The sequence below is a fragment of the Aulostomus chinensis genome, chromosome 10 (assembly GCF_037954235.1).
Source record: "Aulostomus chinensis isolate RoL2024-O1b breed Wild chromosome 10, RoL_Achi_v1.0, whole genome shotgun sequence".
In the NCBI taxonomy this organism is placed as follows: domain Eukaryota; kingdom Metazoa; phylum Chordata; class Actinopteri; order Syngnathiformes; family Aulostomidae; genus Aulostomus; species Aulostomus chinensis.
The window spans coordinates 23,322,567-23,349,836 of NC_141329.1; the positions used below are offsets into that span (position 1 = coordinate 23,322,567).

Consider the following 27,270-nt stretch of genomic DNA (forward strand, 5'->3'; position numbering starts at 1 on the left):
CAGTTCATTCTTAACATATAGATAATTACTTATCACAACATCAAAACACATCTGTACCTTTTCCGGAGGCTAAAATACACAATTTTTTCTGAAAAGATACTGGTAAAAGCACAGCAAATTATGTGTATTTCATGTAAAAGACACCAGTAAGAATATGATACAACAATCAGTGTATTAAGTGTCCATGTGGATGTTTGTGCCATGAGAATGAGATGGACTCCCAACAGCTGTTACAAGTGTGGATGTATGAAAGCATGGTACTGCAGCAGTGAAGCTTACACAATAATTGGTGACCAAATTATCTTACTACCATGAACCATGACTTCCCCTGTAGGGCTGGAAGGTCACGCGGGACTCAACACAATGACAACACACCTTGCAGTGGTGACAGTAATATGGATTTCTCCCTAAACAGCATGAACTGCAGAAGAGAGCACAATGGCAGCGCAACCAGCTCTGATCAAACCAACAGGCCTCATCAGCACTCGTAGAGGAAGCTGCTCCAGCACAGTCATGGTCAGAATGTGAGGGCATTCCAATAACATGGCCTATTTAAATATAGGGCTGCGTGGGCTGAAGCTGATAGAGCATTGGGTTTGTGTCGCTGGTGTCCAGGCAGCTCAACGTGACAGAAGGACAACAGGTTCAGCAGCCTGACAGTGACGCTGCAACAAAACTTGACACCGTAAGGTCATTGGAGTGAAGAAGCCTGTGTGCTTCTCCCTCCACACGCGTTACAGCGCAATGATGACATGACTCTGCGACGTGCAACAATTTACCTCACACGGCCGGTCTCGGTTGCACCTCATCAGTAGCGTGCACGTTCTTCCCCACCGAACCAGCATCCCGCTGCGGATGTCAGGCAAAGCTTGAGCTGCGCTGCAGGATGCGAATAAATGCATGGTAACTGAAATGTGCGCGATGCTGCGTGCTTTTACCCACAAATCACTGACTGACAGACTGGATCGGCTCCAGATGTGCTGTGCGCAAAACCACTGCACATCGACCTTGTCCACCGGTGCGCACCGACCACCAGTGCGCCATGTGTCTGTCACCTCTGATAAACTTGTGTTTGAGTGACGCGGCCATGCGTGTGACGGCGTTAAGACCACGCGGAAGCATGATCGGAGTATTTATCCTTCCCATGATTAGAGCGACATGCCCCCCCACCCCCAAGCCCCCCCCTTACTTACGTCTCACCACCCATGTCGGCATCCGGCTGTGTGTGTCCAGATAAAAATGGTCATTAGCCGGTGTTTTCCATCCGTGTGTCTGCCGCTTCTCCACGGTTCCTCTTCCCATGCGTGTTGTTTCCACACTGCCGAGAGGAGGAGGAGCCCCCGGTCCTCGGAGACGGCGTGCAAGTGGATCAGGAGAACGCCATCGAGCACCGGAGCCAATCAAGCGCGGTTCATGTCTGTGACTGTGAGAAACGCACATTGGAAGCTGGAGTGTGTTTAGTTATTTATGAGCGAACACACCGAAGGGGAATCTATCTTTAATCCGAAAATAATAATTAAGCGGTGGAGTGAATGTATGCGGCAACATCAGAGATAATGAGAGCAAACCTGGGAAATCAGGAGAACGTTCGCCAGGTAGATTAATACAGATTATACTCCAGAACTGCAGAATCCTCTCAAGTGGGATTGTAATCTATGATATTTGACCACACAATTAAAATCAACAGATGGAATAGTATAGCTCTTTTTTTTAATAACCACTGCACATAATCTTACAAGAAATGACCTCAATGTACAACGGAGCATGGTCATGGTAGTGTGGTTTACGCCACCCTCTACTGGTAGGACTAGAAATATCTTCTTGGTATTAAATGAATCTGAGAAAAAAAAGAAATAGACGAGTGTAGTACAGTTACTAAAAACAAATTTCCAAAAAAGGTAGGAATTATAGTTTTACTTCCATACAGAAAAAAAAAACAGAATCAGCTAAAAAATGCAGGTTCCTTTTTTTTTTTTTACCTTCAACTACCAGGATTATAAACAATCATACATGAAATATCTTCAAATATACAAAAAGATAGCAAATGGCTACAAGTGTGTACAGTATTTACAGTCTGGTGAGCTTTTATGGGTAAACATTCAGGGCATGGAGTCTGGTTTTTCCATCATTTACTCAAAACAAAATAAGGTTTGGGTGGTGCAAAATGAGGCGTCAACCCTGATCACAGTGGTTCATCCTTGAGTCCAACTTTCAGGAGGTTCTACCACCTTCCTCTATGGAAGGGTGGAGGGCCCCCAAATCCTGGCCTTCCCATCCGGAAGCCTGGCCCTCCCCTGTCATCCATGCCCTCTGGTCCCATAAAAGGATGACGATGATAAGGGGGGCCACGAGGAGGGAAGGGCATCTGCAGCCGGAATCTGTCTTGTGGAAAAATGTGTCCCCCTGGTATCATTGGTGGGGAATGAAGGAATGGAGACAGGTGAGGATTTGGTATGCCAGGAGACTGCAGGGGGGGCATAACGGCTCTAGAACCCTGCATGATGGTGGTGCCCGGTAGGGTCATCACGGGTGCCGTGGGAGATCCCAGCTGGTTGTCTACACCCACATTTGAGGCCATGACTGTGTCTGCTTTATGATCCGTGATGTAATCCTCGGGAGCTTTTCCACTTCCTGCTCCAAAACAGAAGATTTCAGTTGGATTGAACATTACAGCAGCACAAAAAACAGAGCAGAAATCAGATCAAGAAGAAGAGAGTCCACAGAGTCCAAAGAAAATTTGGACGTTTACCCCGACAGGACTCATCCTTCTCAGATGACGCCTGTAAAATCCACAGTGTTCTTACCTGGTGCCATGTTTACAGGGCTTAATTCTGTGGGCATGAAAGCAGCTGCTCCAGGAGGGATGGATGTTGGGGACAGCATGATGGGGCCAGGAAAAGCATGTGGACTTCCCATGGATGCAGCCTGTTGAACTGGTGGCACCTGGAAGACAAAAAAAAAAAAAAAAAGCATCCAAATTTAGATAAAAAAGGAAAATACTTTTAAAAGCCCTTTAAAGGCAAATTCCTGGGAGGAAACTGTGACAACATTGATCTCACAGCAAGACGCAGCCTCTTAACTGCATCCAACAAGTCCTCTGAAGAAAATATCACAGCACATTGCTTGCACTCCAAAGTGAAGGGAGGAGGCTCACACTCTAAAGATCTCTTTTCTGATATCCTGCCAAATTTATATACTAAATATTGCGCTTCAAATATGATGCAGAATCAGCAGCAACGTGATGTGAGGTGACAGCAAGGACGTGATGTTCTTCAAACTTAAAGCTGCAGTGTAGTGGATTTGTCTCCATCTTCTGGCAGTGACAATTATTACAACATCACAGCGTCATACAGCTCCATGAAAGCAATCATTAAGAATCGGAGCCCTTTGGACTGAGAAGTTTAGAAAATGCTGCACAAGTAGATTATGGATGGACATTCAAGTACTGGAACACCTCTAGAGCTCTGCCCTTAGAGCACGGACAGAGCACAGTCAGCACGCTCCGTCCTGGCAGCACGTTGGGACTCACCTAGTGGGAACAGGGCTAATGAGCATTGTGAGAACCTGCTGGCCGAGGGCTGGAATGTGAGGGATGTTCATGGGCATGAGATGCACTACGGCTTTAAACAGCTGTGGTCATGGAACACGGAGCAGATCTGAAATTCCACGTGTGAATGCCTCACACATTCTTTGTTGTTTATTGCACCACGGTAGTGCCTGTACGCTGTGGTCAACTAGCATTCAGTGTTTATCTCCGTCTACTGCTCGCTGATCCACCCTCATACAAGTCACATAAAAAGCGCAGGACCTGATTACTTTCACTTACAGTCCAGTTTCTTAAAAGCCAGGATGAACTATTTCTTTCTCCGTCTCCTCAACCTGGAGCACTCCAGCAGAAACTGAAGCTTTCTTTTAGGGAGATCTCTATGGAAGCTCGCTCTTCGTATTTCAGTTCTTTTTACAACCTGGAACTCTGTCAATGTATTCGAATGTTTTGTGCTCTATATTGAAGCAGAGCACCGAATCAAGGAATGATGGTGGCAAGAAATTAAATGCTAAAAGCATAGGAGGATGAAGACACGTCTTAAGGTTCATTTCACTCCATTACACTGAAATAAACTGGTTGACCAGTCCATATGACATTACTTACCTTTTGCATAAATAAGTTAACAAACATCCCCAGCCCCATTTTAAACAGCACATGTAGGAGGTTTTTTTTTATAAGTACCAGAGTTTTTAAAACAAACGTGAGCACTTTTCAACCTTTTTTGGGGCGACCGAACCACAAACGTCCAGAGCGCTAACAGCCATTATTATCGTGGTGATCTGTAAATAGTGAAGAGAACTCCTTTATACCCACAGCGATCAGCGTGTGCTTATTTGACCCGCTGTTAATGAGTGAGCATGGATATGAACCACATCACTTAGACAAACATTTTTCTCAACCTTGAAAGAAATGTCAGTCAAAATAAATCCAGCTTCCAATGCTGAGGAACGCGTGTGAAGCCTCCACCACTGACCCGTAGACACACTTCTACATCAGCACTGTTAATTATGGTGAGGTTTTATTGCAGAACAACAGAAACCAAACCAGGACACTTGGACTTGGGAGTTTGAATTTGCAGAACTGACTAACACTCAGGGTATATTGTTAAACCAATATGGCATTGAGACGGCGTAAGTCACTGTCCTACCAATGCAGAATAATTAACATGGACGAGAACAACCAAGTGGTCCTCGACAAGCGCAACATCAAGATTTGACTTCTCCAAATCTCCGCTAGGCAGCTAAAACACAGGTTTGGTTTTAGTACGACACACATAGTTTTCATACCTCTCAAGTACCACAGGGAGAAAACACACAATCATTTGACTCTCTCAACTTCTTTTTTTTTAAACTGTTAACTGTTTAGGAGAAAATTTGCTGACCGATAATTGATGAATAGCCAAACTCTAGCACGTAACTGGGTGCAACTCTAGTGATTTCGCAATTGTACTTATTTATTGCTGGCTGTGCAAAAAAACCTGTTCTTGGGGGCTTATAATATTTATCTTAAAAATACAAACCAAAATGCTTTGATTCCATCCATGTGCATTTTTTTGCACTGTCCTCTTCACTCTGTCTGCCTTTTTTTTTTTTTTTTTTATATAATTTCTATCTTTAAGTGAAGGAGTACAAGTGAAGATGGACAAATCCAGAATGCAGTTTTGGCTCCGAAGGTCGGTGAGCTCACAGGTCACTGGTTCAATCACCCGTGTCAGGATATATGTGGGTGAGGAAAGTGAAGCCCCCCCCCCACACACACACACTTCTCCACACTGAAACAACTCTAAAGAACTTAAGCTTTGTGAGCAGCTTCCTAATAATTGCTTGTATAAGTATCACAAGTGTTTACCTGACCTTTCCCAGTCATGGCTGCTGTGTTGGCAAGTGACTTTCTAATCGCTGAGCTGGTACACATATCTGACACTGACTTTTTAAGTTCATATTCCATTTTTACATCTAATAATACTCATATTTAGTTTTTAAGGGTTGTGTATAATAATACTCTAAAAATATTAAGTGTTTAGCAAGTTATGACCATACTACTGATTTCAATCAGATTACAGATGCTATAAAACCAATCAATGATGCTCAAGTCCGTCTAATACTTCCAATGCTAGAGCTAGGAAAAAAAAAAAAACCCTCTAAAAGATCTAACTAGTATTAAATAACGAGATGGAGTGGTTAAAGTCTTCTCTGGATTGTGAACATTTTCTAAATCTCATGTCAAGAAAAAGAAGAGAGAAAATGAAATCAAACAAACAAAAAAACTACATTCAAACATGAGCATTTGTCCCTCCAAATTTCTCTGGAATAACTGGCAAATGGCATTTCAAACAGCGACCACCTAAGAAATCAAAATGTAGAATATTAATTCAGCTGACCGTGACTTCCTCCGGCTCTAAAATCGGCTGGTCAAACACGTCTCCGCAGCGCTTCCTATCTACACTCAGTTATTTGTGCACACCTCAAACTTCTCTTCAAGCCTGCAAGAGAGGAATATTTGAAACTAGTGGAGATGCACTGGTTGTGAAGTTCTGGGCCGACGGTACACAAACATTTAAGATTATGATTTGACGAAGACAGGATTTTGTTTGTTTCTGACAATACTGACTTAGTAGTTATTAGTTTGATCATGTTCTTGATCCATGGAAACAAAGCATACAAACATGCTAACTATTTCAGAGGCTTTCAGCCCTTTAACACATCAAATTTGAGGAAAAATAATGTAATCCCATAATGTCTGAAGCAACCGTTAATACTAGCGTCCACATTAACAGATAATCACCAGTGGTGGTTGTTAAGCGGATTATGGTGAACTATGTCGATGCACAGTTGATATGTTGGAGCATAACTGTTAGAATTCAACGAGTGATTAAAAACTGACATGCAGTGTAAGACCCAAAAGATTATATAATGCCTGACTTTGACCCCATACACAGTAATTCAAAAAGTTCTGACAGATAAACGCCCTCTGGCCTCTTTGGTGCGCCTTTACAAAGTAGTGTAATCCAATACAACAGCTCTTCTACCTTACAAAGTTATAATTTCTGTCAAAATGGTCAGAGAGGTCATTAATCTATATTTTAGCAGGTAGAGGTGTGGGTTGAGTGGTGAGGTGTTTCTACTATTCTGCCCTTCTGATGTATATGAAAGGGGGACAAAAGTATCCCACACACCCCTCTTAGTATAAGAGGGCCCTGTTCAACGACACTGCAAAAACACGACGATTATTAAAATAATCACAAAGATAAAAGTGTATGTAAATTTTTTAAAAAAAAAAAGCACAAGCAGATATTTTAAGGCAGTTGTTGTATTGGATCACATACAGACGGCTGTAACAAAGTAACAGAAGGGTGTACATTCCTACAATTTTCACTCAATTTGTCCATATTTTTCTTAAGTGTCTTATCATCATTCATTTGAAAGAAGATGCGATAAATAACCCCAAAAGTGGGGAATAAATACAAATTTGCGTGGTAACAAGATACGTTTTGATTTCTCAATCACCAGAAGGAGAGCTGGTAAAGGCGCTTCTGCAGTGGCTTCAGAGACTGGCTGAAGAGATACATATGGAGTTTTAGCAACGCCTAACAAAAAGTAAATATTTTATGTAACTTTAAAAATCGCTACAAATGAAGGTTGGATTTAGACTTTAGTGCTACCCTCAATAGCTTATTTAAAGATTTAGTCAATGACAGGCCATGGCATTGATTGACGTCCACACCACTGTCAGTGTTGATACAACCACTAGGGGTCATAGTCCCTTGAGAGCCTACACATGGCAGCTTTAAATCTGGGACTCGCCTTGGCTGAATGTCAAAGTGAGTGAGCTGAGGGAAAGGCTGTTTCTCTCCCCCCCTCCCCCCTCTTTTGATAAATAATTGATTGCATCAGTAACTTCACATAGCTTGATGGATGAATAATCTGACATGTAGATGTTCCATAATAACTGACAATGAAAGCAAATAAGCCCCGTTTAAGTATTTTCATGTCAGTACTTGAAATTAAATGAGTTTTAGAGCCAGGAATTAGAACCAAAATAATTAAGAGGGAGAGGTTTTATTTTTCACGTTGAGAATAAAGAGGATTAAAAAATGTCAAGAATTAAGTTAAAATACTATTTTGAGAATAAAGTCAAAATACTGTGAAGAAATTTGAAGAAGATATTACCTATGTTGATATGACCCATACAAATACATCCATTTAAATCCCAGTGGTTCATCTCAGAAACTCACCTGCGAACTCGAGGATGGAGGCTACGTACTCTTGTAGGAAGGCTGCTGTCTGCTCCTCATTGCTAGTCAGTCATACTAATCCACCAGGTGAGTTTATCATTGAAATTGTATTTTGACTTTAATCTTGACATTTTTTAAAAAAAAAATCTGTTCATGGTATTTTGACTTAGAGACTTATCAACATATTGTGAAGTAAGTTTAGTTGCGATCCTCTCCAGGGCCAGACAAGGAGATGGATACCTTCACTGCGTGCATTAGGGAGCTGACATCCACAGCTGGCTGCAAGTTAGCTTAGCACAATGAATGTAAACAGGCAGATTAACATACATCGTCATCAAATACACTTAAAAAATAACCAACACCATTGCATTAATATAACTTGAGGTGTGCATTATTTGTTTTGAAATTATTTAAAATAATTTAGAAATAGTCAATAGTGATAATACAGCCTGACAAAACTGCTAGGTGCCCTCATTTGCATAGCACCTTTGAAGTCCCCTTGTAACTTCAGCTACTAATGCACTGGTTGAAAACTTGATCATCTACTACCACTGACATGCAGGATTACATCTGGACATATCAAGATCCTTACCTATATGATGGCTTTCGCGGTATGCTAATATTTCCCATTTACTACCATACACTGTCTTAAGCTAACTAGAGGTCAGCAATTTGTGGGTCTCAGCACCCTCCTGCACATGTCGAGAAATGGATCTCTAATTGTCTTCTCTGGATCAGGGTGGGAAAAAATGGCTTTAAATCTTAAATTTTCCAAAATATTTGGTTCATTTAATTTTCAACATGCACAGGAGAAAACCATTTTTTTCCCATACTTGGCCCGATACCCTTTGTTGTGAAGTATACTGTAATATGAGAAATAAAATCCAATGCAGTGAACATAGCAGCACGAGTGTAGAACCTGTTAGTTTCCATTGCCACAAATCTGGTCATTTTACAGCTGCAATATCAAAATGGAAAGAAAAAAAAAAAAAAAGGACCAAAACACAATCAGCTTTGATGCTGTTAGTATTCTGCAGTAGTAACATAGGGGTCTGCCCTTACCCTGGCGTGTCATTCCATCAGCATCAAATACAGGATATCTGCTGCTCCATTATTCCCATCAGGTTTATTCCACTGGGGATACCCCACGAGTCAGGCAGCTGGGCATCTTGTCTTTGAGCAACACTCTCCTTCCAGACAGTTCAACTCAAAGTGATTTCACTCACATCAGTATTAATTTACTCTGCTTATCATTTGCATAAAAGCAAGTGAGAAATGGTGTTACCGATGACGTTACACCACCTCGCCAGTAAATCTAACAGTCGAAGAAAAGGAAAATTTAGAATTTTTTTTTAAAATAACGATTACATTTTCTTAACCTTTAAATCATTCCACATGATCTTCCAAATGTGTGATATTAAAGCCTTTGTTTTGTGTTATAACATTTGTCAGTTGAATGCTTGATTCATGTTGCCGTCTGGGCCTTGAGTCTCTGGCCGGAGATTCTTCATCTCAAGTGAGAATTTCTGAGACTAAATGAGGTTAAATATATCCAAACAGCATTATTTCTGTAACACTCACCTTTGTTAGGCTCATGTGACTTGATCGTCCCCCTCTGTTTCATGGATTGAAACCAGTGACATAACACAAGTGAAGAAATCCCCTTCTTTCCTTGAATGTCACTTAAAGGGGACTGAAAGGGAACGACTGCTCGGATTCTATAATCAAATCCATGTTTGGGCCACATGAAACCGATATGTCAAGGTGAGAATGAACAAGAGGGATATTTTCCACGAGTCTAAATGATTAATGAAGCCTGGGTTTCTTGGAATGTTAGACTTGAACTACAAAGTGTAGTTTTAAAAAAAAGGGGGGGGGGGGGGACAGTTGTCAGTGTCCACTAAAATGCTTTACAGCTAGACCTTTGTGTTTCACCTCTTCAGGGCTCTGAGAATATCCGTTTCATCACTTCAATTTTCACAGGGTGGCGTATTTAAAGAAAAAAGTAAGAGCCAAATTGCATCAGAGTAAATATCATTACCTCCACTCTGTCTGCAGCAGGTGTCTCCACTTGCGGAACAGCATTTTTCTTCCAGAAAAAAAGCACTTTGGTGTGGGATTTCTTCTATTTCCCTGCACAAGTAATCCTGGTTAAAGCAGCTAACATGGTAACATCTGTAAGGAGCAGCATAGTGACAGAACGCTCCTATCCCAAAGGTAGACCATGAAATTATTGCAAAGTGTGGGGATTATTTTCACTGCCAAAATACAAAACTTTGCTTATATAACAGTGCTAAAAAAAGATATAAAAAGGAACACATAATTATCCCAGTGCAACTCCAAGTCAGTCACTTATAGGCTATCAGCCTGTCCAGTTAGGAAGCAGTCATGATTGGTAATCGATTTCACCTGCTGTTGTGCAAATGGGACAGACCCCAGGTGGAAAAGACAGGCTATTAGCAAGACAACCCTTATGAAGGAATGGTTACGCAGCTGTTGACCACAGACTAGTGTTTGTTTTTTTGTTTTTTGCATTTTCCAGTGCCCTCGCCCCTAGTGGTAGCCTGAGGTGATATCTGCAGCCTGCAGAAGCTACTCAGGAAGTGCAGCTCCTCCAGGATGGAACATCCATTCGTGCCGTAGCCAGAAGATTTGCTGTCTCTCCCAGCACAGAGTCAGAGTGTGGAGGGAGATACCAGGAGAGAGGCTACTCCACCAGGAGAGGTGGAGGGGCCCATAGGAGGATAACACCCCGGCAGCAGTACCCACCATCTGCTCCTTTGTGCAAGGAGGGACAGGAGCACTGCCAGAGCCCTAAAAAATGACCTCCTGCAGGCCACTTGTTTCCATGTTCCCGTCCAAATAGACTCCATGGGGGTGGCATAAGGGCCCGACGTCAAGAAGTGGGACCTGTGCTCACAGCCTGGGATCGTGCAGCCTGATTGGCATCAACCAGAGAACATTGGAATTGACAAATCTGACATTGGCGCCCTGCTCTCTTTAAAGATGAGAGCAGGTCCATACTGAGCATGTGACAGGCATGAGCATCTGGAGATGCTGTGGGGAATATGCTGGTGCCTACGAAATCCTTCAACATGACCAGTTTGGTGATGGGTCAGCAACAGGCTGTAGGGAGTTCCTTGCCAGAGGTACCCAGAATACTATTAGGTACCGGTATGAGATTCTCGGACCCATTGTCAGACCATATGCTAGTGCAGTGGGCCCTGGGTTCCTTCTGGTACATCACAGTGCCCTGGCTGGAGCGTCAGCAGTTCCTGGATGCCAAAGCACTGACGCTATTGAGTAGCCCGCCTGTTCCCCTGACCTGAATCTAATTGAGCACCTCTGGGACATCATGTATTGTTGCACCCACCACCACATCACACAATATACCGTCAGAGCCGACCGAAGCTCCTGATCCAGGTCTGGGAGATCCACAAGGAGACCATCCATCATTCCATCAGGAGTATGCCAGGCCATACACACCACTGAGCCACATTATGAGTTGAGATCTCATATTTCCACTTTGAGTATGATTCTGAATCCAGTCCTCAGGGGGACAATGGTTTTAATTTGAGTTAGGCATTTGAATGAATTTCACTCTGCAATCAAAGATTTCAACTAGATATTTCATTTGAGATCTGTTGTAATGTGTGTTCCCTTCATTTTTTTGAGCAGTGTATTTTAGATACCACTAAGGTATGCTTTCAGAGTAAGACTTATGTTAATGTTCAAAGCACAGAACCCTTGTCTAATCAACAGCACGGATTAAAATATCAGAATTAATTGCCCGTTGGCCCTTCTGCCAATTATTAAGGTTTGTTAATTGCTGTTTTACAGGCTTCAAAAATTCAAATCTATTGATCGTCTTATTCAAATACAGCAACAATTAGCATTTTAAAAGTGCTGGCTGTGTTAAAGCTGCATAAGGCATCTTGGCATTCTCTGTAATCTAAGGATTGAATTAGCTGTGACAATTGAGATTTTAAAATGTTTGAATCCAACAGGCTTCCAATCCTTCAAATGAAAAGATAAACTTTCACAATTGGACATTGACGTGTCATAGGCCTACGATGGCACAGCTGAAGCAACACAATGCACAAGTTAATAGGGTAACTGGAGGCGAGGCCAGCAGGATTTTGGCTTCAAACCAGTAAGATATGAATGAATGTTTGAAAAAAAAAAAATTTTTTAAAAGGGAGGTTCAGGGGAAGAATACATCTCAGAAGAAGGCAACTTTGGTGCTTGCGTGAAATTATGGAACCCTGGAACAGATTTCAAGATGCTGGGGATATTTTCCAAGAAGTTAAAAACACAATAATCCCGTGTACTGCACTGGTTTTGAGCAAACACCACAGACACAAATTTACTTTGAAGGAGTTACTGTCAAGTATATAAGTGCATGTCTTCATCAATGCTGAGTGGTGAGTCTTCCTTGACACTTTCCTCTTCAATACCCCGTCTCCGTTTCGCTGCTACTGAGGATGGCTGATGGTAAAACGCCATCCTTTTAGTACAACACAAACGCCGCACACTGGATTTCCCGTAAATACAAAAGAGGTAGTCCAGGTACAGTAACTGCCAACTAGGAGAGAATATGTAATCAAATAACTTGTGGCTTTTCTTAACAGTCCGCGGGTATGAAAAGGAGCAAGTCCAGTAAAAGCACGGTGGTCGTTTACGTGGGTAAGTTAGACTGTTAGACTGGTACTACAGAGAGTTTGGCACAGATATGAAGACTACAAAAGAGGGCAAGACAAAAGTTGGTAACAACTACAAATCTTATCAAAAAAGGATTAAAGGAACTTTTTATAACAAACAACCAGAGGCTATCAAACGGATTCTGTGAAAAGGAGTTTTGTATGTGTGGGCTTCCTCTGGGTTCCTCTTTGGGTTTTTAAAAATCATAGAATTTCCCTGCCATTCTTCTATTAGTGTTTAAAGAAAAAAAATGGCAGTATGTACTCAAATATTGCATGCGGAGAAGACTTTCACAAAAAATATTGAGATTCATTTGTTTAGAAACATCTTCACACGAGTTTGTAATTTGTTTTTAAAGTTTAATGAACAATGACAGTAAATTTCCCCTTGCGAAAAGTTTAAACGACCTAAAATATCTGCAGTCCATTATCAACAAGTGGCTAATTTAGCAAAACGTTTTTAATAAGTTGCTAACATGCCGTCGGCTTACCTTTTCTCCAAATTTGACACACTCCCTCCAGCCTTCAAGAGCCACTGGCAGCCAACAGCGAGATACTCCCGAACAAGACATTTAAGAATGATTGATAGAGACGGCGCAGAGGAGGCCACAGAGCCGGCCATAGAGCAGTGCCTTGGAAATGATGTCCAGTCCCGAACCAGAGATACCTTTCCTCCAAGTGTGGGGCTCAATTGAGCAAGCCTACCAAGTACGGTAGACTGCAGGTGGTCTTGTAAGACCAGGTTATATGACCTTTACCATAGACGTGTGCTGGCTTAGCTTGACTCCATTTGCCACGAATCCATGCAGGGATCTGCAGCTCAACTATGACGGGACCATCCACCTGAAGGTGTCTTTCACTGATGATGCACTTGTTTAATGCTGACATTTAAAGGTGGCGAACTGATCCTTGACTAACTAGTGGTGAAGGGACCAGCTGCATAAACTACGGATGCGCGCATTCCATTTCCTATAAATTCCACACAGTCCAAGTCCCCTACATGGAAGCTTTTATTATGTCAGGAAATGTTTGGTGCAACAGACACAGAGAACTTGCACCACACCCATTTCTGAGGGGCAGAAGGAGGGCTGTCACAGGCCGGTGAGACGAGCCCACAAGCCTCTCAGAGGTAGTTTGGATGTGCTTTTTGCTTCACTCCAGAAATGGTCCAGCTCAGGCATGGATCTGAACAATCTGGAGCATTTAAACTGGTCGTGGAGGTGTAGATGAACATGGGACGATTTGAATCGGCTGGTTCACAGACCAAGTGGAAACACCATTTACCTACCACTGATTTAACATATGAAATGTGAAAAATCATCCAATTTTAAACAGAATACTGTTTATTAATATTAGAACTTACATTGAAAATATTTACCTGTAAAAATGGTAAATATTTCTTTTACTGCAGATCAGTATTAATTTGGATATTCTTAAGTTGAGGATTCACATGATGCGCCTAAATCATCCTTTTACTAAGAAAAGCTTGTGCTTTAAGTATTTGCTTTTTTCATATCGTCATGCAAAATCAGTGATAATTTTAACGAACTCAGAAAATAGACGTGCAAATGAAAAGAAGTGCATCCCTCTACACAAACTATACTATTTAGTCTTGGTTAATTACCACTTTATTTGAATCATTTGCTGCACTGTATGACGTTAAAAAGGTGAAGCAGATATTTTGTAGGGAAACCTAAAAAACATTTACTATTTATAAATTGAACGCCTATCAGCAGAGGAGCTTATCTGAATAATTCTACAAAAGTGATGACACAGACACGAAAAAGCCTTATTTCATAAATGTTTAACCCTCTAAAATTCTAACGGGCATTCTAATGTCATGCACACATCTCGTCTGTGACAGTGTAAATTGTAATTTTGGAAAATGTAAAGACATTATAGGCTGTCTGACCTCTTTAACAAGCTTTTATGAGGCAAGTTCAGCGTTGGATGCCGGAGGGGTATATGATGAAGCTGAGCCATGCTTTCTTTGCGTGAGCTGACTCAGCAGAACACAAAACCCCAGTCAGAGATAATGAGTGTCATCACGGTGGTCAACTTGCTCCATTAACCCCCCGGCTCTCTTCACACTCAAATAGGGGCATTTGGTGCGTCATTTGACTGTTCTTCTGCACGACATAGACTGATCTCCTGCAGCCTACTTCGTAATGGAGCATTTGGGAGAATACAAACATATCATGACAGCAAAATCAACATTTTTGCTGCAAATAAAGTAAGGCAGCTTACTACAGCACATCTTATAGCTTAAACTTAAGTGTTTGAAAATGGAATAACAATCCAATCAAGAAGGATTTTTGTTCAAATAAAATGATTAAATGTTTGACACTTTTAAACCATCATCTTTTACTGTGGTATACAGCATTACTAGCTGATTAACCTTGTGACAAACAGATGCCTGTGGACCATCTGAATACTAACCAGGCAATGTGAACTATTGATATGTGTAATTGGTTACTCGTGTAACAGATCATTAAAGCCAAGATTCTTGTGGTTCAAAACTGATGCGAATCGATTCAAGATACAATCACAACAACGGTACAATCAACAACAACCAACAGTTATGAAATTAGGCAACTCACCAATGAAGCCTCAGTCATCCACCGATGGGTAACGTTCCAACAACATATTTTTGTTACATTAGCAACTCTCTGGTGTCCGCTGTACAGATTGTCATTTTAAATGCATTTGTTTAAACATAAATGGCAGCTTTGCTCTAACTCCCATTGGCTCAAATTGAGAGCCAATGAAAAGATCAGCTTCCATGCCTGGTGCATCACCCACATCTGCCATGAAGTGATGACAGGCAGTGCCTACCCATCTTTTCTCCTAAAAAGACCAAACCAATCGCAGCAGATTGAGCTAGTAACACTTTGTAAAGCCAATGAAATCCCACAAATATTCAGAGGCCATTTAAATGTGCCTTTGCACAGCAGGATTTGCTTGACATCAACGAAAAGGGCTTATTGCCAATTTTGCAGCCAAGTAATCAAACCTTAAACAGGATTTTATCTGTACACATCAGTTTGTCAACAATCAATAGTAGAATTGGGAATGAATACAAAAACTTGACTTGTCTTGAGGTATCGCCTGTGTGCTTGTTCCATGTAAAGGTTGAATCATCAACAGGTTGGGACACAGATCAATGGCCACAATCATTCACATGATTTGGTTTGTTTGTCTGCTGTTTTATCCTGACCTCTAAGTCAGCAGCCTATTCCATACCAGCCTTGTGTGAACATATTTGCCCTGCAGTACATGTACGAACAGTGTCAGATCAGTAAACAGTGTAATGTGCAAAAAAAATAGGTAAACATTCCTACAGAAACCCAATCCACCAAAACATTACAACAAACCAAAAATGGTCTTTTTCACTTTTTTGGACTATCTCAAAAGTCCCATGTGTACTACATAACAATGACACTTTGCTGGAATGCACACAGTGGGGTGGCATTACGCCAGCCTTGGTTGGTTCTGAGTTAACAAGCAAGAGAGACAGGACCACAACAGTCTATGGGTCCAGGTTGTCCCTTTTAAGCCTTTGACATATCTGACTGACAGTCAGTAATGGCAGGACATTGACTTTTCACAAGCTGTCAGTGGCCCTAATCTTTGCAGTGTGTACTGCAGGAGTCGGACCTTACTTTTCCAGTTGATGAATATTGAATAGGTGACGGGAAATTATTCCAATTAGCTGGTCACTCAGCTTCAACAAATTAGTGCAAAGAAAATCCTAGGTGAGCAAAGCAAACGAATATTCAAGAGGAAATTCTCAAAAGGGTTCAATATTGTCTCATCATCATTCCTGCCAGAGTCAGTGACATTTGGGACGTTTTGAATCAGACATATTTGACATTAGAAGAAACTACGTTACTGAATAAAGTATGAGTGGTTTGAAAATGGTCAGCAATCTGCCCTTTTAAGATTTGGGGTCCTTTGTAATTACAAAAAACACACAAACCGGACGACAGACTACTGCCACCTGCTGGTATGAAGAGTTAGTTCCTATCATGCAGGCACAGAATGTACATTTGAGACAACCGATGACTGGAGTCTTAGTGGAACGTGAGTTGAGTGAGGTCATGTGGCTGTGTTAAAAGGGGCTCATCGGTTGAAATGTTTTTATTTTCCCCAATCTCCTTTCGTACCAAAATGACATTGATACTTTTATTATGAATTGATTAAAAGAAATGCACTGTATTTGTAACTACATTCAATATTGCATCACTATGCATTGTACAACTTTGTGTAAGGAAGTACCACACAGATCAGTTTGTGGAAGGAAGTAGAGCCACAAAAGGCCGGTAAGATATCTTCTGCTACAGGCTGCGCAAACCAGTATCTTTCAAAGATCACATTGTGTTCAACAACTTCAACCTAATGTTTAACCACAATCAACATTCCTGGAGATCTTGCTTGGTTTTGTTTTACAACTTGTGGACTCTGTAAGTGTCTGTGGGCGACTAGTGATGAATGGAAATGTTAAGTATTTAACCACAAGAGTGAGATACTGGTTTGTTAAAGGAGTATTTGTAACATTTTCCCTCATTTCCTTCCAAATAACACTTGGAAGATTTAATTTTTCGCTGTTAATTTCTTTCAAACATATAAACACTCGCAGCGCCTTTGCATTTTAAGAAAAGAAGAGAAAGTGATTCAGATAAGCTCCGCTACTCATGTGCAACAACATTTTATTTCCCCCAAACGCCTCCACAAAATTGTGAAGTAAGCCTTCAACACCAAGGTCATTCACCATGAAAATAACAGCAATTGCAATATTAGAAAGGACAATGTTTAAAGACTGTCTTAGCATTACCTGAACAGGAGCAGTGATGGTTCCATCTGCTGGCACATTTTCCAATGCTCCATTTATTGGTGGCTTCCTATTGAGGTCCAAAGCACTATTCCACTCTGAGCAAAAAAAAAAGGGAAAAAAAAGCGACAATATGAGAAAACTGCAACCAACAACCTGTAACAGTAGCATTCATGTAAAAGTAACTATTGATGGTTTACCTGCATTTAGTGTGTCTACGTCCAGCATACCTCCTTCCCGATAGCTCTCCAACTCCTCAACTTTTACTTTGGACCAGGGTATATAGGTAACTCCTCGCTCCACATCCCAGAACTTTTTGTGCGCCGCTTTAATACCTTTGTTCAAAGCCCAAGCAATCTATGCAAGAATGATATTAACTGTGATCATGAAGTTAACAGTCACCACAAAAATAACAACTGCAAACAAAAGCAGTCAGTGTTAAGCTTATGTACCTTTACAGGTTTCTGATTGACTTTGTAAGACCCCCTACTGAGTTTGTTCAAGGCTGTATAGGCATCTTGTCTGTGAACCATAACAATATAGGCACAACCCCTCGGAGGTATCATCTGCACACAGAAAGCAAAAGGTGACAATAAAATACAGGAAAACTTCAGTTTGTTTTAGAATAGAGAATATCAAGAGTCTTGTACTGTTGAAACTTACATTGATGGACTCAATCTGGCCAAATTCTTCCAGAAGGGACATGACGTCAGACTGCTGAGTTTTCTTGTCCAGCTGACCAACCCAAAGTGTAGTGCTGCAAACTAAAACCAAAACAAATTCAATTCACCTCAGAAAATGGTAAAAATAAAGTCATGATCAGCTTTACCACCTGGTAAAGTGAGACACTGCCAGTGATTATGAAATCAAATTTAAAACAATAGATTTTATCATGCGTCTTGCCTTGTTGATTACAAAAAATATTTTTGGCCATTGCTAGTTTTCTGAAATGTCAATTTAATCATAATCATAAGGCACGCATTTGTAAGTATTTCCAGAGTATACCTTTAAATAAAATACCAGATTCACTATTCTAATTATTTGTTTCATTTTATTGTCATATAAGAGCCAAGAAGAGAGCATTTCAGGACATCATTTTAAAGTCACTCCAGAAAACACTATCAGAGGAACATGAGTATCCCTGTTGTCAATCTCCTCTGAACACACAGCTGGGCGACATTCTGCCCTGCAGCACAAACTGAGTGGGTTGAGTGGGCAGGAGTTGGTAGACAGTTATCTGTATATTGACAGTTATCAGTATATCTTAAAGTAAAGTAAAGCAGACAGAGCACCCAGAACATTTACTGATCATACAGACAACACAGAACACTATTTCAACTCCATATCAATATCCCAGGGGATATTGCCTGTACTACAAACCAGGATTAGATGGTTAAAGAAGGGACTATAGGATCATCCCATCCATTAGTAGGGCTGAGCGATTCATTGAATTTCAATTACAATTATGGCTTCCCAAAGTCACAGAAGTAAGATAATTTAAATAAGGATTATTGTGTGTCTTGTGCTGTCATGTGTTGCTTTTGGGCTTGTGCTGTAGATATGGAGCACCCTCCTTAGTCGACAGTGTGCTCTGCTTCCCATCAAAAGCCCAGATAATTTCAGTTTCAGCTTGTGTTGAGAGGGAGGAGGGAGACACAACGCGTTTCTAACAGTGAAGAAAAATCAGACTATGCTGACTGCAGCTACGCTGATTCAGTCATCGGGAAACACTTTGAAAAAGACAGATAGTGAGCTACACACTAGTGGATGCAACATGGTGAAACACGACCAGTTAGTTTCAAGACCTGAAGTTCACTCAATGTGTATACGGCCATGTTCACACATTTTAAAAAACACTGAAATCTATAAATGTTCACGCTGCCAAAAGCTTCAATCTAACTGGAAGTGTGTTGCTTTTTCTGACTTCTGGAGTCACTTGAAATACAGGAGAGAAAAACGTCTGCAAGCTTCGGACATGTATTTGAGAGTGATTGAAAGGCAAAATACACTTTTTGGGTGAAGTATCGCTTCAAGACCCAGCTGCAGCATAAATACCGATACAAATATTGATTCATTTTCCAAAATATACACCATCCCTTCATTTGATGGCATACAACAGTGATTATAGTCACATCTACTCATGCATAAGTGATGGAACACATACTGAAGTCTGTTTATCTAGGCATTCACACAGTTACCTATGTTTAGTCAGCTCCCTCTCCTTGCTTTTTCTGTAACGTGTTCCTCATGATAGAAATATATGACTCTCTCTCTCCATTCGTCATGTTTGGATGAGACCACCCCCTGTATATGAACAGGCTTACAACCAGGTCAGGGAAACCCTGCAATGACTTAACGAGTTGAGTTCCGACCCCCATGGTACCTCTTATCCTGATTGTGGTTGTCTGGGTCTGTTAATGCAGGTAACAGGAATGCAACCTGGGTATGTTAGCCCAAGTATTCATGTATTACAGACCAAGGGGAGGCAATGCAGAGAAAGTGCAAGGGGGAAAAAAACAGAAGTATTGTACTAGTACTAGCCTGGCTAAGAGAGCTGCTCAATACAAAAGCTTTCTCCCTCATTTTCTCACGAATGCAAGAATGCTCACCAACAAAACAGAATGCTCAGACCAACTGCCTGCTGTGTTCTGATTTTTTATGGCGACATGGCTGAAATCATAATATACCAGATGCTGCAGCTGAGCTAGCATGCTGCTCACTCCATCTCTCTCACAGAACATCTGACTTTCATAAGAAATCTGGAATGCATCAGGGATCTGGTCAGAAACTGTGCAAAAAAAGCACGGTGCAAAAAACACAATCAGTAAATTCTACTCTGCAATATTGGAATATTTATGGCTCAAGTGCTGACCATTTCACCTCATTCAAAACAAAAACAGCAGGATTTTGTCCATCTGACAAATACACAACTAGAGGAAAAACATCTCAGATGATGAAAACATTGAAGTTTTTTACTCCAAGTACTCACAAAATTGTGTCTTGAGCTCTCAAGCTACGTTTTTCACTGCTGCGTTATTTTTTGTGACTCTAGGATGAACATAGAACCAGCAAATAACATTCAGTTTGAAGCTTACAGCACTAAATAATAACAAAAAAAACTTCCATAAATGTCAGGTCATAAACTCAAGTAAATCCTCCATTATAATCCAGACCGTCTCAAGTAGTATTCTCAATAATCCCCAGACACTTTGATTTGAGCCAAAAACAAAACACAACCCTGCTGGTTTAGCACTTGTTGTGCTGAGTGTGATCAGTTGGTGCCCCTAGTTGAACCAAATCTCTTGGATCCATTGGCAGTACAATAACACCACAAGTGTTAATGTTACTATGTTTTTCGCTTGAATCAAAGTACTACTGGATTACAGAGCATTCAGCAGGATGAAAAAGACATGGGCTGTTACATGGGAGATGCATTTGAGAGTTTGTAAATGGTCATTTCTGGACCCATTAGTGACCTTTTTTGAGTGCTTAAAAGGCAAAATAACCTTTTTGGGTGATATATTACAATATTACTTTAACAATGCTTACAAAGCCTTATCTATCCTAACTTGGACAGGAAGACCTCTGAATTATTGATTAATAAGTGCAATTTGAGCACATGATGAGATTGTGGTGAGCATTGTTCAAATTTCTGGAAATATTTCATTAACAAAACAATTCATTAGTAAGTTGTGAAAATAATCAGATTGATAGACCGTGGAAGAAAAAAAATAGCTGCAGCCCCAACATATAAACATAAAGAAGTAGAAGGGTTTGTACTCCAGGTAAGCGATGTTCAGCACACAGAGATATCCAACATCTTCATCCTTTGGGTCTCAAAGTAGGAAATTTGGGAAACCAAGCAAACAGAGCAAATGATACTAACTGCTCAAGAGTTACCTTCATATGACAACCGAGCCTCTACACTGGTGTGGTGTTCACGTTGGAGGTAGTAGTGTACCACTTCGTTTGCCAGTCCATCTACATCTCTGGTATGAGCTTTCTTGTATTCAATACATGGAACTGTTCAACACTTATTGGATAAAATCAATCTCAAAAAACTACTTGCTGTATCAGCCACAGTTTTTTCAAGTCCACACAGTGGCAGTGTAACTGTAGAGCGATGTGGGAGCATAGATGCTTGCCTTCAGCAAAAGTCACGTGCTTATGCTGACGCTCAACATCTGCGTAGAAACAATGCACAACTATAAATGAGGTTTTCTGCGAGAGTGAAGTGCTGCACTGCCTTCTCCTTTCTAAACTCTTCACTTGTGACAGCCAACCCATTCACGACTCAAACACTATTGTTGCAGATGCAGATGAACTGCCATTCACTCACAGGCTGATATTAACAGACCACAGCAATGTTGCATACGGAGACCTGCAACACGATCCTCCAAACACCACCACCGAACAAGCCAAGAAGATCTGCTAAATAACCTTTACATGCACCAGTGATCTCATATTCTTAAACATGTGATTGTTTCGTACCCTACAAATAGAAATAGCTGAGTCACTAAATTATTACTCTTCCACTGAATCCTTACGACAGCACATCAGACAATGTAGCAACTGGATGCTCCATGTCTTCCTTCAGAGAGGAGAACACTAACTTGCAACATGACTGGAAAATAACTGATGTGTAAAGATGTGTTAGGCATCAGCACATACCACTGAGTGTTTGACTCTTGATACTGGGAAGACCCTTCTGTCTGCGCTCTCTGTCCCTCTCTCTTTCACTCCTGTCCTGAGAGCGAGAACGCCAATGGCGTTCTCTGGAACGAGACCTGGAGCGTCTGTGTCTCAATCTCCTTGAGTGGGATGTGGATCGGGATCTTCTTCTCCTGGAAGACCTTAAACATAACAGATTGAGTTAGTTGAAAAATGGTTTAATCAAATTGTACTATTCCTTAAACATTTCTATCAAAATATTCAAAAAAATTTTTTTTTTCTCAAAATACAACTGCAGGCAGGGCAAGGTGTCTTCACAGGAGCAATAACTCAAATACTTTCAAATGTGTGACACTGATCCTTCAGAATGTAATGACTACAGCAGTAAAATCATTTCTCCAATCAACAGTAGCATGTAGTATTTACAAGATAGCATTGCTCCATTTGTCCCAAGACAAAAATAAAAACATTTGATTTTTCTTTCTTAAAATCCACAATCTATCAATCATATAACACAGCTCCTTACCTGGAACCAGATCTTGATCTCCTGCCAAAGTTTCTATGTCTCTCTTCCCTCCTCATAGAGGACTCTTCTCTTGAGTTCCTCTGGACAATGAAAACACACCATTATTCTTTAAACCAAAATAAATTAACAGAGGGCTCAAAATTGAATCTATGAAAGTTCACACTACAGGTCTCAAAATCTACAATATACTACATTCTGACCAATGACATGGATTGGATATAAGTTGTTTAACTCATGTTCAACCTTTCTGTTGTCAATTCAAAGTCACAACCATGCGTTCATGTATGATCATACGAGGGTTTACCTGCGATTGTGAATTAGCCTCGTTTATGGAAAGATATGCATCGGGCATCATATGATGTTCACCATGACTCATTCCTCCAGTGTGCTGAGAGACAAGAAAAGGACAACCGTAATAACAACATTACGACACAAAGGAACAAAAGGTATTTATTCATGAAAAAGTGCAATGTGTTTTCAACAATGTGTGGACAGCACGTCATTAAGCAACTGCAGGAATCTATAATCTGATACCTCGATACAAATAGTCTGTCCCAAAGTATGTGTATGAACATTCTCCATGTTGGGCATCCGTCCAGGAAATTGGTTAAACACATTTTCAGGAAGGCCCCTGTCATGACAAAAACAAAACAAGTGAAAACCTTGTGCAAGGCACTGAAGAGGTGGCCTACTAGTCACACGGGCGGTCACTATGACTATACTGAGAATTCGTGGATCTTAAGTATTTATCTGCAATTTACTAGTGTGGTCCCCGTAAGCAGCGGTGGCCATGTGTCACAAACACTTACACAGTACATAAAAACAATTAATGGCTACATCTAAATCATTAAGTTATTCAAAATGATCCAAAGCAAATGATGACTCAACCCTTTATAAAATCTAGATTACTATGTGCTGTTGTGAAAAGAGGCCTATTACCTTTAATTGATAAATATACAGGTAATATGCAAATTTAGAATACCTTGTATGAATACCAAAAACAAAATGGAGTGCTAAAGTTTTTCGACCCCATGTCAGTTAAGGTGTTGGGAACCATCAGCAAATTTTAAAACATTTCTACAGAATCTGTATTTTTGGGCTGCGATACATGCAACTTCCACGCGAGTGTTAATTAAAATCTTCACATGTGCAGGAATTGGACACAATCAATATGGCAGTGTAATAAATGTAATGACACTCACAGTGAATGGACTGTGCTGTCTTTTGTTGTTACATCCTCTGGTTCATCATCATAGTCAAATCGGTCAAGAAGTTTCTGAGGAAGTCAATCACCACATGTAAAAAGTTCTGTAGCAAACATATCGTCTGTTTTACCAGCAGCTAATGTGACTGAGCTCTGCAGTTACCTCAGCTAGAGAGCTTTTCCCTGCGTGTGCATTATAAGGGTGGAGCGATGCCATCGGCATCTGGGACGGGTTTTGCATGTTGTTTGTGATGTTGGCTGCTTGGTTCTTCTCAGCCTGCTGGAAGTTCTGAAGCATCTTCTGCAGCTACAGGAGGAATGGAGTGTCATTTAGGGTTAGAATAGAAATTTTACTCTGCCACATATTCTTTGCCAACCATGACTTTTTAACAAGGGGTTTGGTGCAACTGATGATTTCTGACTCACCTCCTGGCCATGTGGGGACTGGAACAGCTGAGCCACAGCAGCTAAGGCATCAGAACTTGGTAACTGGGACAAACCAGGCACAACTGAGGTACTGGTGGCAGGAGGCTGTGGATCTGTGGGAACTGGTCAGACAAGAGGAAATGTCAAGTTCCTTCAATCTCAACTGACACTGAAGTAAATGACTTGTTACAGGACCAAAACATACAATCCCTGTCCAGAGAGCATTGTACCGTTTACTGTCCTTTACCTGCTTCAAGTGAAGTTGCGGGTGCAGGTGCAGGTAAAAGGGCTCCGTTGGCCATATCCATCAGAGGCTGGATGATGTCCATGTCAAACACTCCATTCTTCTGCCACAGGTTCAAGACACGGACAATTTTGCTCTGATGATTAGGAAAAGAAAATAAAACCATGATGTTTTTAGTGTTATAATTCACTGCAGTAAATTAAGGATCCAAAGGCAATAATATGACAAAAATACCTTGTCATCTTCTGGGCAGTGGTAAAGGTTTTGGAAGGTATCTGTGAAGTTCTTCAAAAACCTGGGCCCAAAAACATCCTTTTCAACACCAAACTGATGGCGTGACTGGCGAACAATGGAATCAACCACGTATAAGCCAGGAACTTTCAATTCTGGCTTGCACTGATGAAAACAGAGAAAACAAATCAATTGTTTGCTTAAAAACAAATTGCTCTAATGTTTGCTATAGTGCTCTATAACATACATACCCTCTTGATGAACTTTTCCACAATCTGGACAACATGTTTGTATAGCTAATAAAAGACAAAATTTAACATGAGTCACAGCATATTATATTTAAATCATGCAAGACATAATAGAAGTCCACTTCACAAACAAGAAAAGTGATAAGAAATATCTAGGTTCCTGTTTCATACGTGATTTCCCACTGTCTGGAATCATAAAATCTCATCGATCGATTTTAAAGTCAATCTTGACATGCTTTTAACAAGCACTCATAGTGAACCCAGTAACACGGTGCACATTATACGAATACCATATCTAATCTCACTCTTTTTCACTTTATTGCTGCAAATGGAAATATCATCATCATCTAATCTCACTCTTTTTCACTTTATTGCTGCAAATGGAAATATCATCTCCATAACAGACAGCAAAGATGCAAAATAGTAAAATATATCTGTGATTGAAATCACATTATACAGTTAACATTATAATTGTTAATCAGTTTACCTTGATGGCTTTGATGGCCGATTTTGTCACAGACATCATCTTAGCACGAGATATTGGGGGCTTCATGTCAATCATGGAGAACAACTGTTAAGAAAAGCAAAGATATACCATACATTAATGTTAGGGATGCACCCTGATCCAACTGTCACTGTCATGATACCAACACCAAGGTACTGTTTAATTATTAAGTTTCTTAACTGTATGGGTGGGGGAGCTTAAAATTGAGCTTTAATATGAAAAGCAAGAACAGGCTAAATGTCAACATTGTCTCTTTCACAAAATATTATGTATATTAAATAATAAATACATGATTAATACATAATGTAAACGTACTCTATCATTTTTTTATTATGAAATTAACTATAAGTCTGAAAATATATTGCATCAGGTGAGAATAAAACACAAAAGTTGTCAAATGATTAAAAACATGCTTCATTAATCACAATTTGCAAGTAACATAAACAAGGGGCTTGATAAAACAAAAACAATACAAGCAAATAAGAAATAGAAGGTTGAAGTGAAGTTATTTTCTCAAATCCAGTGTTGATCAAGTGTAGTATCATATCAAAAACAGTATTGGATTGGTGCAACTCCAATTATACTGCAATTCAAGTACTGCACTGTATTATGCAGTTGATCGTTTCAATTAAACTACAGTACTATTTATGGTGGGTACAGTATGTATAACTTTACAAATAAGGCATATAGATAAATATGACTTCTAATCAACAATTCATAATTCCACAGTATTTATGTTTTTAACAGCAAACTATTAATTACGCACACTAACACGATCTGTGACATTGGACCACCATGCTAACATGTGGGTTCGCTACATGTACATTAGTCGGTTCAAACTTCGACAACATGCTTATAGTGACACTGCATAGCACCATGAGACGCGACACACATTCAAGAAGAACTAAATAAACTCAAAGCAGAAATTCAGAGACTTGACGACTGGCTGCTTGTTTTCGAAAAAAAAAAAAAAACACAAAAAAACACGTTCCCGTTTTGGCATTTGGAAACCACTCGGCATTCACCAGATTTGTAAAGCTGCGAGTAAAGCCGCAACTAAACGAGTACTGCTATCGTAAACATTTAGACTAACAGCCCGTGTAGGCAACCGACTAGCATGTTTGAGTTAACAACACGGCGCCGATAGAGGCCTAGTGAGAGGGAACACCACAGGCCTTTCTCTCGAAAAATATATTTAACAAATTCATTAACATTTTACTTGAGTTTAATCCAACAACGATCAATCGAATTTACATGTATAAAATAAAAAAACAACAAAACGAACCATTTAAGTCGAAAGCGACAGTCTCGGTAACAAGCTAACAATCTGACATTTTGTCATTAGCATTTAGCCTGTCGGTCGAAGGCATTATGCGAAGAAACTTTACCTCCACATTGAACGCGTTCACTGCATCCATTCTTGGTATATGTGATGTACTCTACTGTAGACTGTAGCTCAAAAATGTATCTTTATGTTACTCATCTATGCCTATAGTTAAAACAACAGCTACTTAAATGAAACGAGGCAAATCCAATGCTAAACGTTCTCCACTATTTCCTCGATCCCGCCCCGTGCGCGTCTATCAGCGCATGACGTCACGGCAAATGTTCTTCTTTGAGGGTTTTGGGGTTCTTCTTCTTTGTTTTTTTTCGGCGGTTGGCAACCCACCAGATGGAGCATTACCGCCCTCTTCTGTCCCATCGCGGAACACCATCTTTCCCTACTTCTAACCCTTACACCTAAATCCTACCTCTAAATCCTAAACATAATCCCTAAACCTAAATCCTATCATACAATCCTGTATCCCTCAAATACTCTAAAGGAACCCAAACACTCTCCCTATCCTCCATCCTCAGAACTGGTTTTGGGGTTTTTTTTTGTAGCCAGCATTAAGAAGCATTT

At 40.5% G+C, this 27,270-nt stretch overlaps 2 protein-coding genes across 3 annotated transcripts in view; both read right to left on the bottom strand.

Moving 5' to 3' along the window:
- Positions 1–1,427, bottom strand: part of LOC147254937 (rho guanine nucleotide exchange factor TIAM1-like) — a 46,501-nt gene extending 45,074 nt beyond the window's left edge. Inside the window, exon 1 of the mRNA XM_086216518.1 lies at positions 1,194–1,427. The gene's annotated coding sequence lies outside the window, so the exon portion shown is untranslated. The remainder of the gene's footprint in view (positions 1–1,193) is intronic.
- Positions 1,428–1,693: 266 nt separating this feature from the next.
- LOC147254938 (SR-related and CTD-associated factor 4-like) lies at positions 1,694–26,960 on the bottom strand. Of its 2 annotated transcripts, XM_086216521.1 has the most exons (19): positions 26,756–26,960; positions 25,350–25,433; positions 24,866–24,910; positions 24,618–24,779; positions 24,387–24,519; positions 24,140–24,261; positions 23,877–24,020; positions 23,712–23,785; positions 23,044–23,140; positions 22,814–22,897; positions 22,510–22,589; positions 21,984–22,165; positions 17,976–18,076; positions 17,765–17,878; positions 17,513–17,669; positions 17,316–17,410; positions 9,823–9,914; positions 2,805–2,943; positions 2,485–2,631 (listed from the first exon to the last, which is right to left on the bottom strand). In XM_086216521.1, the coding sequence occupies exons 1-18, from the start codon at positions 26,783–26,785 to the stop codon at positions 2,826–2,828; spliced, it is 1,914 nt and encodes a 637-aa protein (XP_086072647.1). In that variant the 5' UTR covers positions 26,786–26,960; the 3' UTR covers positions 2,485–2,631; positions 2,805–2,825. The 2 variants fall into 2 exon arrangements, with proteins under 2 accessions (XP_086072646.1, XP_086072647.1); XM_086216520.1 differs by lacking the exon at positions 9,823–9,914 and having other exon boundaries at positions 1,694–2,631.
- Between the last annotated feature and the right edge of the window lie 310 nt (positions 26,961–27,270).